This window comes from Scomber scombrus, chromosome 13 (assembly GCF_963691925.1).
Source record: "Scomber scombrus chromosome 13, fScoSco1.1, whole genome shotgun sequence".
Classification (NCBI taxonomy): Eukaryota; Metazoa; Chordata; class Actinopteri; order Scombriformes; family Scombridae; genus Scomber; species Scomber scombrus.
In genome coordinates, this window is record NC_084982.1 from 20,459,714 (window position 1) to 20,476,157 (window position 16,444).

The following is a 16,444-nucleotide window of genomic DNA, read 5'->3' on the forward strand; positions in this document are numbered from 1 at the left end:
CAGTAGTTACAAAAACATGGAATACTTAAAAAATATAATATGTACGAACTGTTTCTGGAAAAACATGAAACCCACAGATTAATTCAAAAGTTAACTTAAAAATGAAAAGATTGATTGAGCAAAAGGCTGAGTGCTTTCTCAAATACTGCAAGTTTATTTTGGCTGATATTTCTTTAGATTTCACTTATTTAGACATGTTTCATCTGAAAAACATTTGAAATGTGAGTTGACCATCCATTATCGAGAGCTCTTTCTCTGTCCAGTATTTTTCTGCATACTCTTAGTGTTGTGTTTTCAAGTCAGAAAGCAGAGCTTTGGCAGCCAGCTACTACCCATTAATCCCTGTAACCAAACGCATATCTGCAATAACAGCTGATGAAAGACTCTCACAGCTTAGCCAGGTTCCACACTGCGTTTTTATTATCATGTTGCTTGCTATCTGTTTGCTGGCAGAGGCACGGTGTGTGTGTGCTGCGTTTGTGTCCATGTGCCTGCATGTTTATAAGAGTGTTTGAAAGAAAGGAAGGAAAGACATGGGCAATGAAAAACAGATTGGAAGGTGCAGGTGTTTATTCAGTTGTGGTTCAGTGACAAACTCATCAATGCCCTTTTATGGATCACAGTTCACTTTAGGGCACATTCATAAGATGACACCTATGATCCTACTTCAGCTGAAATGTCATTTATTTGAACTCTTTTTAGATTGGATTATCACTACACTGACTGATGTAGTCCCAGTACTTGAACTGTATTGCAAGAATCTCAGCATAGACATTTCAAACATGAATATATATGTCTGTTTTTGCACATATATTTTTCCATACATTTATGTATATGTCAGTGTGTCCACCAGTGTTTGTATGTGTAGACACAGTAGGATTAAAAATACACAGATGAAATACAAACATGCACAACAAAACACTAAAACGTTTGATAGCTTACTTCCATGGTGGTTCAATGCACACTGATTGCATACAGTATTTGTGCACATAACATGCAATCTAAATCCAAGCTTTTCTAAAATTAGTCGTGTAACCACAGAGGGATAACAGAACAGAAATGATGTAAAAACGAACCAAGACACGATCATGGTGAATACATATTATGCAGTATATTTCATGCAGTGTTGCATTGTTATTGAGGTTGAATATAGAACTGCACAACATGTGTCCAAATAATGACTAAAAATATGACAACCAACAGAACATGGGGAGCAGGGACTGGAAAAGATTGCTGTGGTTTAGCTTTGGGCAATGCTTCAATTGGCCCATAAATTCGGGGACAGTGACCTTACTGTGACTTTACATTTGTAATTCAAAGTTCTACAAGTTGTAACTTGTGAAGTGTCTGCTCAGCTAACCCGAACAAACATATGTTCAGCCGCTAAGCAGCCAGCGGTCAGTGATAATAAAAGCAACAAATTCCAGCTTATACTTTAGGAGAAATTCATTTTAGATTTTGTGCAAATCACATGCATTTTTCAGTGTTGCTTGCTGAAATCTAAACACATAACCAGCCAGATGTAGTTAATGACTTTCAAACACAGCATAAAAGGGGACTACCCAGTTCCTTTTGGAGGACCATTTTACATATTCATCGTGTTTTTGACACTATGGTTCTCTCCTGTGTGTTGGTGGCCAGAAGGGAAGGAGTGTCCAGCAGCTCCAGCTCTGGAGGAGTGGAGAGTTTGCAATGACCATCCCTGCATGGTGTTCTACTGGGAGGCCTCAGTGTGGGGTCCATGTATTGAGGATACCTCTATGGATCTCAATGAAACCAGTTTCTGGAATGAGACCGCTCCCTGTGCTGTGGGTGTCCAGACCCGCAAAGTCAGCTGTATGAAAATGAATGTTGGACCCGTCATAAATAAAAGGTATGTTCTCTCTGCTGTGTATGTATGAGTGTGGCAATTTTTGCTTTTTTGATACAGGTCTGTGCAAACACTATATATTCATGTCGAGACTTTCAATCTGTATCACCTAGTGAGATGTTATTTAGAGCAGCACTATGTTCTTACAGTATAATGTGTGAGGCTGAAGGTATGTTCTTACATGCATGTTTTTCTCTGTTGGTTGTGAGGTGAATTAACAATAATTTCTCCTCAGTGTTAGTGTGTAGAGTGTGCTGAGTCACATCTGCCTTTATGTTGACATTATCACTGTAACGACAGACTTTGTCCCAAGAGAGATATATTTGTCAGATAAAGCTTTTGACTTTCACTTATGAAAACCAGATCTAGCAGCTGTATCAGAATCCTCCATATTTATTTCAACCTTGGTAAAAAAAAAAAAAAAGACTTCTTGCTGGCCTATAAACGTATATAAATTAATGTGCTTTTTCAGACTAACACTTAATGTTTTGTCCGCTGTGAACATAGTCAACAATAAGTCACTATGCCATTATGAAAACAGCACTTTGCAACAGACTATTTTTCCTCTTCCGTCCCCATCTGACACTGCTGCTTAGCTTAGTTTTTTAGATACTAGAAATTGTGTCCTGAGAGAAACGAATGGAAAATTATGGATGAGGACTAAAAAAGCTTTATAAAATCTGGGGGGGAAGTTGAGAGGTGATCATGTTTCTCTCAGAGAAAAAAATCATTTAAGAACACATTCTCCATTCTTCTCAAAAGCATTTTACTTGAAGATATATAGTGTGTACTTTTTCTTACTGACAGATGACCCAGTGGACTTGATGCACTGTGAAATTATATCCCTTAAGTTTTGTACATTGAGATCTTTTTTTTTGTACTTTCTGCCTGTGTTTAGGATTTTTATTCTAAACCTGAGATTAATTTTGCTTATGCGCCACCATTATCTACTCCTCTTTCAGCAATACAATATCAAACACTGCTAAGGGCTTTTGTGCTGTCACTGTAATGATGTTATAGCCCACACCAGGAAGATAGATTTATAAATAATTCACAAAGTTTGCCCTTCTTTAGCTCAATATATTATTGACAGGGCCATAAAGTGGATTAAGGAGAGGATTTTTTTAATGCCCGTTCTGTCTCCCACCAAAGAGGTTTAATGAAAGCTGTCATTTCTGCTCCACCAACAGATTTCACCTGTATAGCACCTATATGCTGTGAATTCAATCATTTCTTTGCTATTCATGTGGATGGAGAGTATTAATTTAATGGAACAGCACCTAACACATGGCCCTGTGGTTTGCTATTAATATTTGATTCTGACTGGCCATAACAAGTGAGTTTGTGTGTTTATAATGCAAAGTCACACCTTCCTGCTGTCTTCCCATCGTATGTAAGTGTCAGACATGACCTATTTGGAAAACATTTAAATCCTCACATTATAGTATTTATACACAGAGAACTTATGTAGCAATTTTGCTAGACTGAAAAAGGCAGAACAGGGCTACATAAGAGAGTTCAGACTATGAAATGTCTGTTACTTTAACCTTGTTTATTTTAAACTGGGAGTGAAATGTGGGGACATTCTTAATACTTCTGAATAGTTCCCATCTGAGAAGTGATGCTCCCAGCATACAGTATATTTGATGTTTTGCTACTTGAGAGGGATCACTTCAGTCAGCAAACATCTGATCGTTTCATCCTCAGCAATAATCTCCACAGTGAGTAGTGGCTCAATTAAAGGTAAGAGGGCCTCTCTTAGTATCAGCCCTGAAAAAAAAAAAAAACATTCAATTGATTTTTAGTTTGATTTCTGCCTCACATTTACACATATTGAGTATGACATATGTATTAATAAACTAATGCAGTAAAAATAAGTGTTTATCCTATACTAATTCTTACTGAGATTTAAAAAAAAAAAGAAAAAAAGAAGACTTCTACACTCGTAGGACATCATCAGCATTTATTACATTTACACATGCATTACATTTAAATGTTGAGTATTTCAATAAAATGGGCTCTTTATTGTTTATTTGAGACATATAATTGTTATTGACTATTTTCACAGTAGACAGAACACATCAGTAGGTGCTGAAGTGTAACAACAAATAAATGCTCACTTGGATATAAATATATCACATACTGAAATAACTTAATATAAAAGCAATTCATCAGTCATTTCATCATTTTTTGAAGAGTTAATCAATAACTCTGTGTGAGAGACATTTAATTTTCCAAACCATGTCCCCCTAGAACACAGCTTCTTGACTATAAGTCTGATTCCTTCATTCTGAACGTAAAATATTCCCCCAGCTGCTCCATTGCGTTGCCATGCCCTCTGGCAGGCATCACTGCAAAGAGGGAAAAAGAAGAGGAGGGATAAAGCTGGGGAAGGATGGGTTTTATGTATCTTGCCTTCTTATGCTTTGGCATACTTTGATCTCATTCCTGTGTATGCTGGCTTTCGGCAGTCGGTAGGATGTGGCACCATGCTGGGTCTCTAGTGAGACCTGGATTTGGTTGTTGGGCAAAGGGAGTCATTCACACTAAAAAGAAATTGTGATCTGTGTGTGTGAGTGAGAGAGAGAGAGACAGAGAGAGAGAGAGAGAGAGAGAGAGAGAGAGAGAGAGTTTGTGCGTGGGGGTTGGGGGGTGTAGATGGCTGATGAAGACATCAAAGCACTTATTTGATTTGATTTTACATAGCTGCATTAAACCACATCACTTCAAGGTTGCGCAATACACAAAATATAACACCGCCAAAGGGCCTGTTACAGATATGTTACACAAGATGTAGCAGCCTAAATAGAGGGGAAATGTATGATCATTTTCTATTTTAAGGCAAGGAAATATTGGTAAAAACTTAATGAAGTGCTCTTTAAAAGGTGGTAATGGTGTCCTTGGTGTGGCAGGAACGATTCATTGGTAAACAGTTTGCATATCCTCACTTTTCTCAGGTTTAATTAGCAGCCAGACTGTAGACTTTGATGGATTTTTCTCTCAGAGCACTCTGTCTCCTTAGTGGCAAAACAAGACTACTGGGGCTATGCTGTACATGTATATGAGAAGATATATGCATTCATCTGTATGTTTAAATAAATGCTAAATTTGTTGCTCCTACTAACAGATCATGAACCATATTCATGCACACACGCCAAGGTTATACTGTAAGGAAACAAAAAAAAAAGTGCACTGACGGAATATCCCATTGACTAGCCACCTTCAAAGGGAGCTATATCCGAGGTGGCCCGCACCACAGTTTATTTACATCTGAGGCTGTGGACAGCTCAGTGTCTGTCCATGCTAGAGAAGTAATGTTACTCACACAGTGACATGTTGAAATCCCTTTTTTTTTTGGAGATAAACATTTGATCTTGGTACCATCGTTCTTTTCATCCAATTGATTTTGTAGAGGTGAAACACTCTCTAGGAAGACAATGTTGATAAACGATGTAAATCCATTTGTAATAGTTAAACAGCTGGATCACTCCATGAACACTTACATATTTTCCAAGTCTGGCAGCAACAGGTGCCACTCAGCAGAAAATGTTTTCCCCTTCACTCGTCAAGAGAGTAGTGACGGTAGAAAATCAGTTTCTCTGAGGTAACTGTTACTGCACTCTATCTTTCCTGATGGTCCTTTCTGCCTCGAGTCTTTGTTTTTTCTCTTTTGTTTCCATGGAATAATCAGTCAATCTGAGCCTGTAAGTAGCAAAAACAACCACTTTTAGTGGTTTGAGGCAACGCAATTGCCCAATATGATTACATTGCAGCCAGTTTTGCGGCTGCCGGCTAAAACGCTTTCTCTCAATACTGAAACTGTTGTCCCATTAGTCACTTAGACCTAACATTATAAGATAATAGGATCAAGGTTGAAAAATCCAGTGGTTTCCCTTTTAACAGTGGATACCAGTTTTGATGTAAACCATTCAGTCTACCATGCTATATTTCACAAACAGATCTGTAAGTATTCGTATAGTGATTGATATGACATATTAATAATCACCTGCATGTGTGCATCCAGCAGGCACAGAGCAACATCAGCATTAATTTCGATTTATTCAGCTACGTTTTAGGCTGCATCAACTCCTGAGGAAATCTTCAGCTTGTTACATGCTAGTCTGTAACGTTATTTGCTGTTTCAGTCTGGGCAGGTAGTTTACGATGGATTTAGCAGTTCTTTTTTGTAGAAAAAACAGCATTTGTAGAAGTCCAAAATAATGATCCAAAACAGACCTAAAGGCTCTGTAAAGTTGTGAGGAAATGCCAAACTGGGTGATTGTTCTCTACAGTTTCAGTAAAAATATGAATTAGTGCCATTTAAGGATAATTGAGTTTTAGAACTGACCAAGCATCATGGGCCATAAAATACAGTTGCTATGCTTAAATGGTGGGAGGATTTTTTTTTTTTTATTGAACAATAGTTGTGCCAAGGGAAGCAACTGAATGTGTGAGACAACTGTAAATTGTTATATTTGTCCACCTTTTGCCTGAGCGTGCAAGCAGGCAATCATGTTTTCTTTGGGGAGATGTGTGATGTCAAGGACAGGGCAGCTGTTTCACTGCACTGTCCTGTTACCAGCAAGACCCAGGACATTTATCATTCATCGCCTGGGGGATAAAGAGAATTTAAGGCCACTGTCTATTTGTATGTTTAGGTGTTCAGATTCTGCTCGTCCAGAAACCACAAGACCGTGTCTGCTTCCCTGCAAGAAAGACTGCATTGTGACACCCTTCAGTGAATGGACCGCCTGTCCATCAACCTGTGTACCAGGTAGCCATGCACATACATTACTATGAACTCAGTTGAGCAATGTCTATCTAATCGTGTCATGTTTTGAAAAGTAATACGATATCCTGATATAGTAGTAGAGTAGAAAGTCTCCTGAGACTATTGCTGACTAGTGGCAGGAGGTTTTTGTAAAAACATTTTTGTAGATATAACAAAAGGTTATTGTAATTACTAAGGTAAGCATATTAACATACTCAAAATGCCAACATACTGATGTTCAGCAGGTGTAATGGTTACCATGTTCACCATCTTAGTTTAGTGTTTTAGCATGCTGACATTTGATACTTAGACTAAACACAAAGTAAAGCTAAGTTTTACAGGTATTTGGTCATAAACCAGTGTTTATGACAAATTATAATTTTGACCTGCTATGTGTAAAGTCAGAGGATTACCAATGTTATCACAATTCAGGGGACATGGCTGCCTGTCCAAAATGAAATGGAAATCTATCCAATACAGAAACACCAAACCCAGTGGGCGTCCTCCTCTGGGGAACACTGTTGTTGAGATATTTCAGTCAGGACCAAAGCTGTGAACCAACTGACAGACTTTACCATCCCTACAACCACACTCTAGCATGGCTAATAAACATTTTGCCATACAAATGTGCTATCAATTGATGTCTCTTGTGTATTCAATGATTACATTTTAAGTGTAAATGACAGTGTTAACCGTCGATTACATTAAGCTGACACATCAAGAGGAAAATGGATATTTAATGGGTTTTGATATGTGTACTGTAAGTATCTAGGAAATCAAAAAGTATGTAATTGTTTAAAAAAAAAAATTGAGCAGGCATCTTGTCTGTAAATATGCTGTAGTCCATTGGGTCTGCTGATGATGTAATCACTTTCTTAATTGCACCATTTTCAATGTTTAGTAATTAGTGTTGTGTAATGAGCCTTGGAGCAGGAGCCAAATGAAGCCAATACAGCGTGGTGTGTCCGAAAACAGGCTGCAGTGAAGTGGAGGACATAGCAGCCACAAGGGCACACTAATCGAGATCAGATCAACTTAGAGATGACTTGTTCTCTAAAAATCTCCACTAGATATTGGTCTGCACTGGTGCTGTTGCGTCTCCATTTATTTGATGTCCCAGACATGATATGTCAGCCATTTTTCTCAATATCATCTTACGCTCTCTTCCCTCTGGAAAACATACACTTAAATTGAACTGTGCAAATAATCTGTCACTGAACGCTGCCTTTTTGTGAAGATTGTTTTTCATGTCCAACAGAAAATGCGACCGCGGCCACACAGTTTCGATACAGGACTATCATTCAGAGGTCCGTTAATGGAGGTCAGGAGTGTCCCGACACACTGTATGAAGAGAGAGAATGTGAATCACTTCCGGAATGTCCAATGTATAGGTAAAAGCACCATTTTTTACCCAACCATTTTCCTTTCTTATCCAAGGACAAGTTATCTTTATTATTCTGAACTAAAATAGCACAGGGTTAAGCTACCTACTGTTGAATACCCAGTTTCATAATGTTGCATTAATGTTGTACAATGTGTATACATGTGCTGTTATTATGGCATTAACATCAGCTCCTGTGACATTTAATACATGCTCTCATGTTCTTTACAGTGTAATGTTTCTATATTGTTTGTGAATGCTCAACATTGCTACATTTTTGTACTTGATAGACATAACAAAAAAAGCTAAATCAAAAAATGTAGCCATAAGTAGCCCGTCAAAGCTGTTAAAAGGGGGTATGGCTAATATTTGTATAGTTCTTAGATAGGTGTCACTGAAATACTTCTGTGAATGTGATAAGCCACACTCAACAAGGAAATTATTGACTGACTGCTTTGACAGTTATTATTACAGAGAATGGCTATAACTACAAACCATAGTTAGATCAATAATGATACATACTGTAAGTATGTAAAATATTGGTCAATGAAAAGGCCAAATCTAAACAAAAGTCTTTACAGGCTTTCACTAGCGTTGTTAATTGGACAAAGTTCATGGCAGTTTTGGCTGTATACTTTATGAGGCTTGCTAAAATTGTATTTGGTCAAAGAGACTATCTGTCATATTTGGTATTACATACAGCAAAGGACATATATAGATATCTACATATGGACAACTGATATAGGCTCACTTAATTAGCTTTGACTGTTTATTAGTGTTGGGGCCTTCAGTTTCATGCATGCATTTCATGAATTGTGGATGTTGACTGTAGTTTCCATTAATGACCAATAAACAATTCACAATTAAAGCCAAAAATATGCAAAATCCCCACAATTCCTCAAAGTTTTTCTTGCAAGCTTTATTTAAACAACTGGCAAGGCCTGTTGCTACAAACCAACTAAATTATACACTTAACATAACTGTGGGATGTACTGTAAACTGGTGTTTATTGGCCAAATATGCATCAAGAAATTGTTTGAATTGGAATATAATTATGCCAGTTACACAATATAAATTATATAAATTTGATGCTAAAAGCTGCATCCCTTTATCAAATTAGAAAGTCTAAATGTTGCATGAATCTTGTTGAAAGAGGGAAAAGGAGAGCAAAGTAATGTGTAATGTACTACCAATTACTTGGAAAACGTATACAGAAAACCAGGAAGGAGAACAAACACAGGAAAACAACAGGGCTTCCCTACATACTCTTGATAACCTGCAAGCATCATTGCAGGACTCATAGATATAAAAGTACACATTTACAATAAGTGGTATAAAGACAGTTGCTTAGGGGGTTAATAAGACATGCTGTGTGTTTGTGGTGGTTTAATGGAAAAACTATTTTATATACCAATACTTATTAAAGTAATACTGCACATAAATCAAATACACTCACCAATATGGCATGCCTTTAGGCTCACTTTGAACTCACAGTGACGTTGCATGCATTCAAGCAGAATAACAATTATAAAATGTACCACATCACTTTGTTTCCAGCAGTGTTCTCACAAAGCACCAATTAAGTTGGCAATCTGGTTTATACAAAGGTTGTATTTTCGATTCATGTGGTCAAGATCACCAATTACAAATCAACAGACATCTTAACAAAATCGGTACACTTTCACTTGCTGTGTAAATTAAGCCGTAAAAATAGACTAGCATCCCATGGTCTTTCTGTCTTTGTGTTTCCGTGAAGGTGGAGGATACACAAGTGGCACAGCTGTACTCTGGTTCCAGATTCTGTTCGGCGTGGATTATCTGGAACAGGAGAAGCCTGTGGAAATGGTTTAGAAACAAGAGGCAAGTGTTTTCATTGTTTTCTGACCTATTATATTTTCTACACTTGCTGCTATACTTTATCACCATTTTAAGCTTTTCTCTGCCATCTGTCCTTATTTATTGTCCTTATTTAATGAGACCTAATAGTCCTTTCAGAACTGCTCCTTTAACAAGCAAGTGATCGAAACATAAAAGACGGAGGCAATTTGCCCAGAGAGTGTAACGAGATGGACCTTTCTGTCTGTTGGCTTGATGATCCCATCACAACGCTGGGTTCTTATTAATGAATGCAGCATGTCAGTTGGTCACAAGCATATCTTAGCAACAGGTTAAAAGATTAATTAGCCCTGTTACACACAACACACACAAACTACATACAGACACTTGTGTGTACTTTTTCTGTGTTTGAAAACGATTTAAAAGCCTGTTTGGCTCACACTACAGTGCCCTTCCAATACAGCTTTCTGATGACATGATGATTATGTCTTTCATGGCTTGAAATTCGGGTTCATAAAGTCTGTCACCAAGAAACTTTTGCAATTTATTTTTCACAAATTAATTATTAAACACTCACAGAACACAATCCATTAATAATGTAACACAATAAGCGCAAAGCCATGATCTTTTTCACTTGAAGCTTTAAGTGAACCTTAGGTGCTTTAAAATGGAGAAAAAATACAAGTATGTTTTGCTAACAAATGTTTTTGCACATGAGGTGCACTGGATTTATATATGTAAATCATCACTTGCTGTAGTTTTGTATATTTATTTTGCAGTTATTATATAAAGTTCTCTATGTGAATAGATGGATTATTTGTTCCCTTGGTATTTGTTTGTAATAGACCAATAGCTCCTGTATTTTCCTTTCCTGACTATTACTAAGTATAATTTTGGTATTTTTGTAGTAAGTGAGTTGTCTGTTAAACATAGATTCAAAAGAAAGAACTGAGAGATTTCTTCTTCCTTTATTCCTGACATTTTAACTCGCTAGCTAGTTGGTGATGGCAGCCTTGTTTTTTTGTTTTTTTTGGGGGGGTTGTTTTGTTTGTTTTTTTATTTTGGGGGGGGGTTGTTTTGTTTTTTTGTGCGTGTGTATGCATATGTTTGTGCTTCTGTGAGCATTTTCCTCAGTTGTCTATAAGACTTTGTGTGAATCAGATGCCTCTCCATACTGTTGTGCATGATGATGTGATTCCTGCTGAAGTAGTGTACCATCAGGGGGATACTTTCCTTTAGTTACACAGTCTATCATGTTGTGGTGGTGATTATTTCCTGCAGTGTGTCCCATATTGCAGAATTACCTGTATCATCATATAAACATAGTGACCTAACTACTGAATTTCATCCCTGATTGATTGTGCTCTGTGAGTGTGTATACAGTACATGTTGTGTTGTGTTCTGAACTGTGCAGATTATTGTGTAGTTGTCCTTCATGAGGAAGTGCGTCTCCCTGAGTGGAGTTGTGAAAATGACTGCCCCTGGCCCAAATCGTTAGAAAGCCAGAGTGCTAATTGGATCATTTCAGACTCATTTAGAGGAGCACAAGCCTCCCAATAAGTGCCAAAAACTGCCTGTTCTATCTAATTTACTGATTTGAGTCAAGTGAAGTTTTCAGTGGCTATCTGTGAGGCGCTGAAGACTTTTCTTTATTTCTGCTCACTGTTGCTATCTTCTACTCTGCATTATAATTGACTGATATTTCTCAAGTGAATTTCTATGACTTTTCACTGTGGATGGGAAAAGTTGATGTCATGTTCCCTGGTTAAAAGCATCCCTCATTGACCTTTACAGCTTCCTCTTTGAATATGATTAGAAAATGCCTAAGTTAAATACCTGTGACATTTCAAAAACTTAAATATGAGTTTGGAATTTGAAGTCAGTAGAAATACAGAAGTTAAACATAGATTTTAAGCAACAAGTAATTTATCCACAGTTTACAGTACTTTCACCAAGTGGATGGCTGAATTACCATTAATGAAAATGAGAGATAAATGTCAAATTGCATAATGAGGACACAATAATTGGGAATAGGGGCATGGGAACACTGAATGAGGGCATTTAAAAGAAAGCATGGATTAAATTATTTTATTTCAATTACATTTAAATATGTTGCAATGCCCTATATAATATACTCTGCATATGGTATAATACAGTCGAATGTAGGTAATAATAGTTCTGATTATATGATGAAGATGTAGCTTTATTTGCTATTATTATTGTGATCATGTAACCTTGGAACAGTATGCAGTTTCCATCTAAAATGATGAAACATTATAATTATTTTCCATATACTTAATTTACTAAGTAGACTAGTCTTAGTCTACTTAAAATATTTCCCTCCATTTAGAACTGAATATAAACAAACAAGTTGTACAGCATTATTGTGTCAATGCAAAATGAAGGCCAGCTCTGACTTGTTTTTCAGTAAGTAGCATGTTGTAGTGAGTTAAAATTGTTTTAAAGTCATACTGTATATGAACAAATGTAATATGTATACATTTTATGTCTTTACCACGTTAGTTTGGTTCCCTGTCATTCTTTTAAATGAGAATGAATTTGTTATAGTGCTATAATTTCCTTCTAAGTTACTGATTATGTTCTGAAACTACTTGTGGCCTCAGAGGAAATGTATGAATGTGTAAAAATCTGGGAGTGTGTTCTTAAAGGTCTGTGCATGACCTTAAAGCTGTTGTGTGATTGGGGTAAATATGTACATTTAGGGTTATTTCCCTCCTACAGTGTAAAGCCTAAGCAAGGTTTTAAGCCATATAGTCTCAATCGAATAGTCTAGCAAGCTTTGCACAGCATAAACAATGTCCTCCAGCGACCCTCCATGCATCCACACAGTTTTAATTTAAAACTGTTTGTAGCACAACACGCACAGGTGTAAGAACAGTTAACAGCAGTGTGAAAAAAGTTCCTGTGTAATAGATGCAATCAGTTGGTAAGCTAGACAGTCTTGCTGTGCAAACAGACTTGCTTCACCAGTATATGTTTGTGGAATAATTAGACCGACCAGCCAGAGTGGTAACGTCTAGCATGTCTAATGCTCTTCAACTCTCCTCATCACCTTCCCATGTCGTTTTAATGTCCTTTCTCTGTCTCCTCTCATTTTATTTTTCTTCTTCACATTCTCCTCCTTTTTCATCACCTTTCTATTTCCTTTTCATCTTCCGGTGCTCTTTCTGTTATTTACCTGCACTTGATTTGAAATGTTTCTGCTTCTCTTATTATTGCCATCTGCACCTCTCCCCTTTACGTTACATTTATTTTTACACACCTTCTCTGGTCTCCACCTCCCTCTTATTCATGTTTCCCCTCGCTGATCAATTAAGTGTCTCAGTGGTGTTGCTTATTTCAGCTTGCTAAGCTAGCTAAGCTAAGCTAAGCTAATAACAAACAAACAGAAAACGTACAATTAGCTAGCATTAGGCGTAAATCTGTTAATCTTTTTGAACTGTTATTGTTATATTATTGTAAACGATTACAACCAAATGTTTAAACCACATACCTTTTTATGTCGCCTCTCTAAAAGTTTTAGTCCACTCTCGTCAGGTACAGACTGGTCCATAGGCTACAGTATAATAGGTCCAGGTCGGGAGGTCGGGACCCCCTAGCGGCCTGGCACTTTTCCGTTGTGTGGACACTTCCGTTGTGTTGACTCAATATGCAGCATTTCTCTATTGCATGTGTTTTGGGGGTTTGTGTCGTTTTGGTTTTGCATCTTTTCTGTAATTGCAGCATTTTGTTGTTGCATTTGTTTTGTGTGTTTGTGTGTCTTTGGTTTCTGCATCGTTTCTTTGTTTGCAGCATTTTTCCGTTGCAGCATTTTGTTGTTGCATGTGTTTTGTGTGTTTGTGTGTCTTTGGTTCTGCATCGTTTATGTATTTGCAGCGTTTGGCCGTTGTTGCACGTCAGCCACCATAGTAATGAGGACATCTATTATTTTGGCTGGATTGCCAAGTGAAAGTATAAGAATGACACAGAGTATATTGGGATTCATTGTTATTAAATAAACATTGCTACACTGAACTACCACTAACTTTCGGGACATGGTAAAGTTTCAGTCATAGGCGCCGAAACCGTGCTCCGGGGCCCGAGCACCCACGGGAATTCATGAGCACCCACGGGATCCAGCTGACATTTTTTTTTAATCAAACCCGTACTTCGGACGAGACTAGCGGTTTTTCTGTTAAAACACTGTAACTCCTACCGTTGTTCCTACTTAAACTTATTATAGACGTCCGATTGGGATATATAGCGCTCTATTTAAAATATGTTTGCATAACGGTGCGCAGAGAAGTGTAGTAATTTACGTAATAAAGGAGCACAATCCATACAAACAAGCATTATATTTGTAATGTTGTGTTTTGAGATGAATTCTGAGGTTCATTTTAGGCATATTTAATTTATGTCCATCAAAGAAATGTTTAAATATTTATAATATTAGTAATAATGCTAAGCTGTAGTGCATGATGGGATGAGACAGCCGAGAAAATGTGAGACTTCTTCCTGCTGCCATCGTTTCTATGACAACAAGCGCTTACAACTGTTCTGGACAACAAAATCTAGATGCCAAATTGCCAATACACATGTTTTCTATTGACTTTTTATTAAAATTGTTTTGTGCATGAGGTTTGGCAACATTGCATATGAACAGACAAGAACCCGATAGAAGGAATGGTGAAGCAGACGAATCAAAGACGAAGAACATAGTTTGTAACGATCAACGATCGGCAGGGAGAGAAATTATGCTTGAGTGACATAAGTACCATCGGTTGTGTCGCGTCAAGCGTTTGCCGTGTAATTCCATTTTCGATTTAAATTTAAATAGGTTATTTTATTGTAAAATATTGATGCGATATGCACAGGGAAAATAAATAGGACTATATGAAACGTTATTATGCAATTTATGGGTCGCGACCCCCAGTTGGGAACCGCGAGCACCCACGGGCAAAAACAAAAGTCGGCGCCTATGGTTTCAGTGTCCGGCCACAGACTTAGCTGCTAGCCTAATCTAGCACACAAAGCTTCTCTGACTAGCAAAAGACAGCATAAAAGCTATGTCTTCAAACCCACTAAAATCGATGAGCTGCACTAAGTGTGAGCTTGAAATGCTGCATCATGTACGTGAGAGTGAGTAATTCATTGACTCTGTAGCAGCTAATGTACAAAGTGCTGAGACACAAATAGATACAGATTGTTATACACTGGATTACATCTAATGCAGACCATTCCGTCACAGACTTGCAGACACTCCCCTGGATATGTCCTAACGCCACTGGATTAGCTGCAGAAGCTCCTAAACCAGCCTTCCCTAATGATGCTTCTTATTGGCACAGCACCAGCGCTAGGCTGAAAGTATCAATTCCATTCAGGATTTGGTCTTACGTCATCTGCCACAGAGGTAAATTCAGAAGAAATCAAATAAAAAAGCACCAACCCTCACTCCACTACCTGAACATTCATTGCATAGCAAGTACGAACCACTGACTCTGAACAAAATGATAATACAAAACCACCAGTTTTTCCTTGCCAATGTCGCTAGGTGCTTACTCATGGAGAAATCTTGGGTCTTTATATAATATCCTAAAGAGTATGGTCTAGACCCAACCTGACACCAACTTTTTGAAAAAGGTTAGGCACTTTCAAAAAAGGTGACTGGTGATCGGAGGAACCATCTGTCTATCACTGTCTTAGCTTGCAAGGCAGCTGTATTCGCGATGCTGATTGCGCATAACTTGAAACCTAACAGCGTTATGAAGCCTTACGAATCCAGCTACCTCACAAATTAATTCTAGAAATGCTCTTATTGAAAAGTGTCATGAGATAACTAATGATTTGGCACAATATAAATAAAACTTGACTTGATATGTCAGAATGGCAAAGACTGAAAATGTACCTATGGCTGACACAGCTTTCTGGGAGCTCACAGGGCTTAGCCAGTTATCCTCTGTAAACATTCAATTAATATGAGGATTATTATCCACACTGGGTCTTTTGCCAAGAAAAAACGGTTCTGAGAACCTGAGAACTTATCCCTGCTGTTGGAAAAACTGAGCAACTTTCAATTGTAACATATATTCATCTCAGGCCCCTTTCCAACTTTGGGGAAAGGAATCAAACATTTTAGCGGACTCCTTCGCCTAAATATAGTGCTGACACTGGCGTGCTTCACCCATGGAATACAGTTAATTGACAACTTCAGTATCTTTTGGAACTGTAAAGACTGCTTTAAACCTTCTGGGGTTCATCCAAATACCACTGGATCCAAACTACTCCAGTGCCAACCTGTGTCATGCCCTTGGGATGCCCTACCCAAACAAGAATGTGTGGTAAAGTGCAAAGGACAGTGCACACAAGCACACAGCCAAGGCATTCAGAGGATGTCTCTGTCTCAATCAGGGACTCAACGACACCACCCCTCCAACCACCACCACCACCACCACATTTAACAATTGAGGAGTTAGTTAAAGCTGCCACTCTGAAGCTTAGTCAAATTGATTAACCATTAAACAGAAATAACCATAGACATCATCACTCAAGTGTCTGCCTAAGTTGTGACAGACCCCATGCCACTTCC

At 37.9% G+C, this 16,444-nt stretch overlaps 1 protein-coding gene across 1 annotated transcript in view; it reads left to right on the plus strand.

Moving 5' to 3' along the window:
• The window catches only part of thsd7ba (thrombospondin, type I, domain containing 7Ba), a 141,517-nt gene that overhangs the window by 70,840 nt on the left and 54,233 nt on the right, over positions 1-16,444 (plus strand). The window contains exons 8-11 of the mRNA XM_062431751.1: positions 1,642-1,873; positions 6,529-6,644; positions 7,900-8,032; positions 9,779-9,882. Coding sequence (XP_062287735.1) covers positions 1,642-1,873; positions 6,529-6,644; positions 7,900-8,032; positions 9,779-9,882 — 585 coding nt within the window. The remainder of the gene's footprint in view (positions 1-1,641; positions 1,874-6,528; positions 6,645-7,899; positions 8,033-9,778; positions 9,883-16,444) is intronic.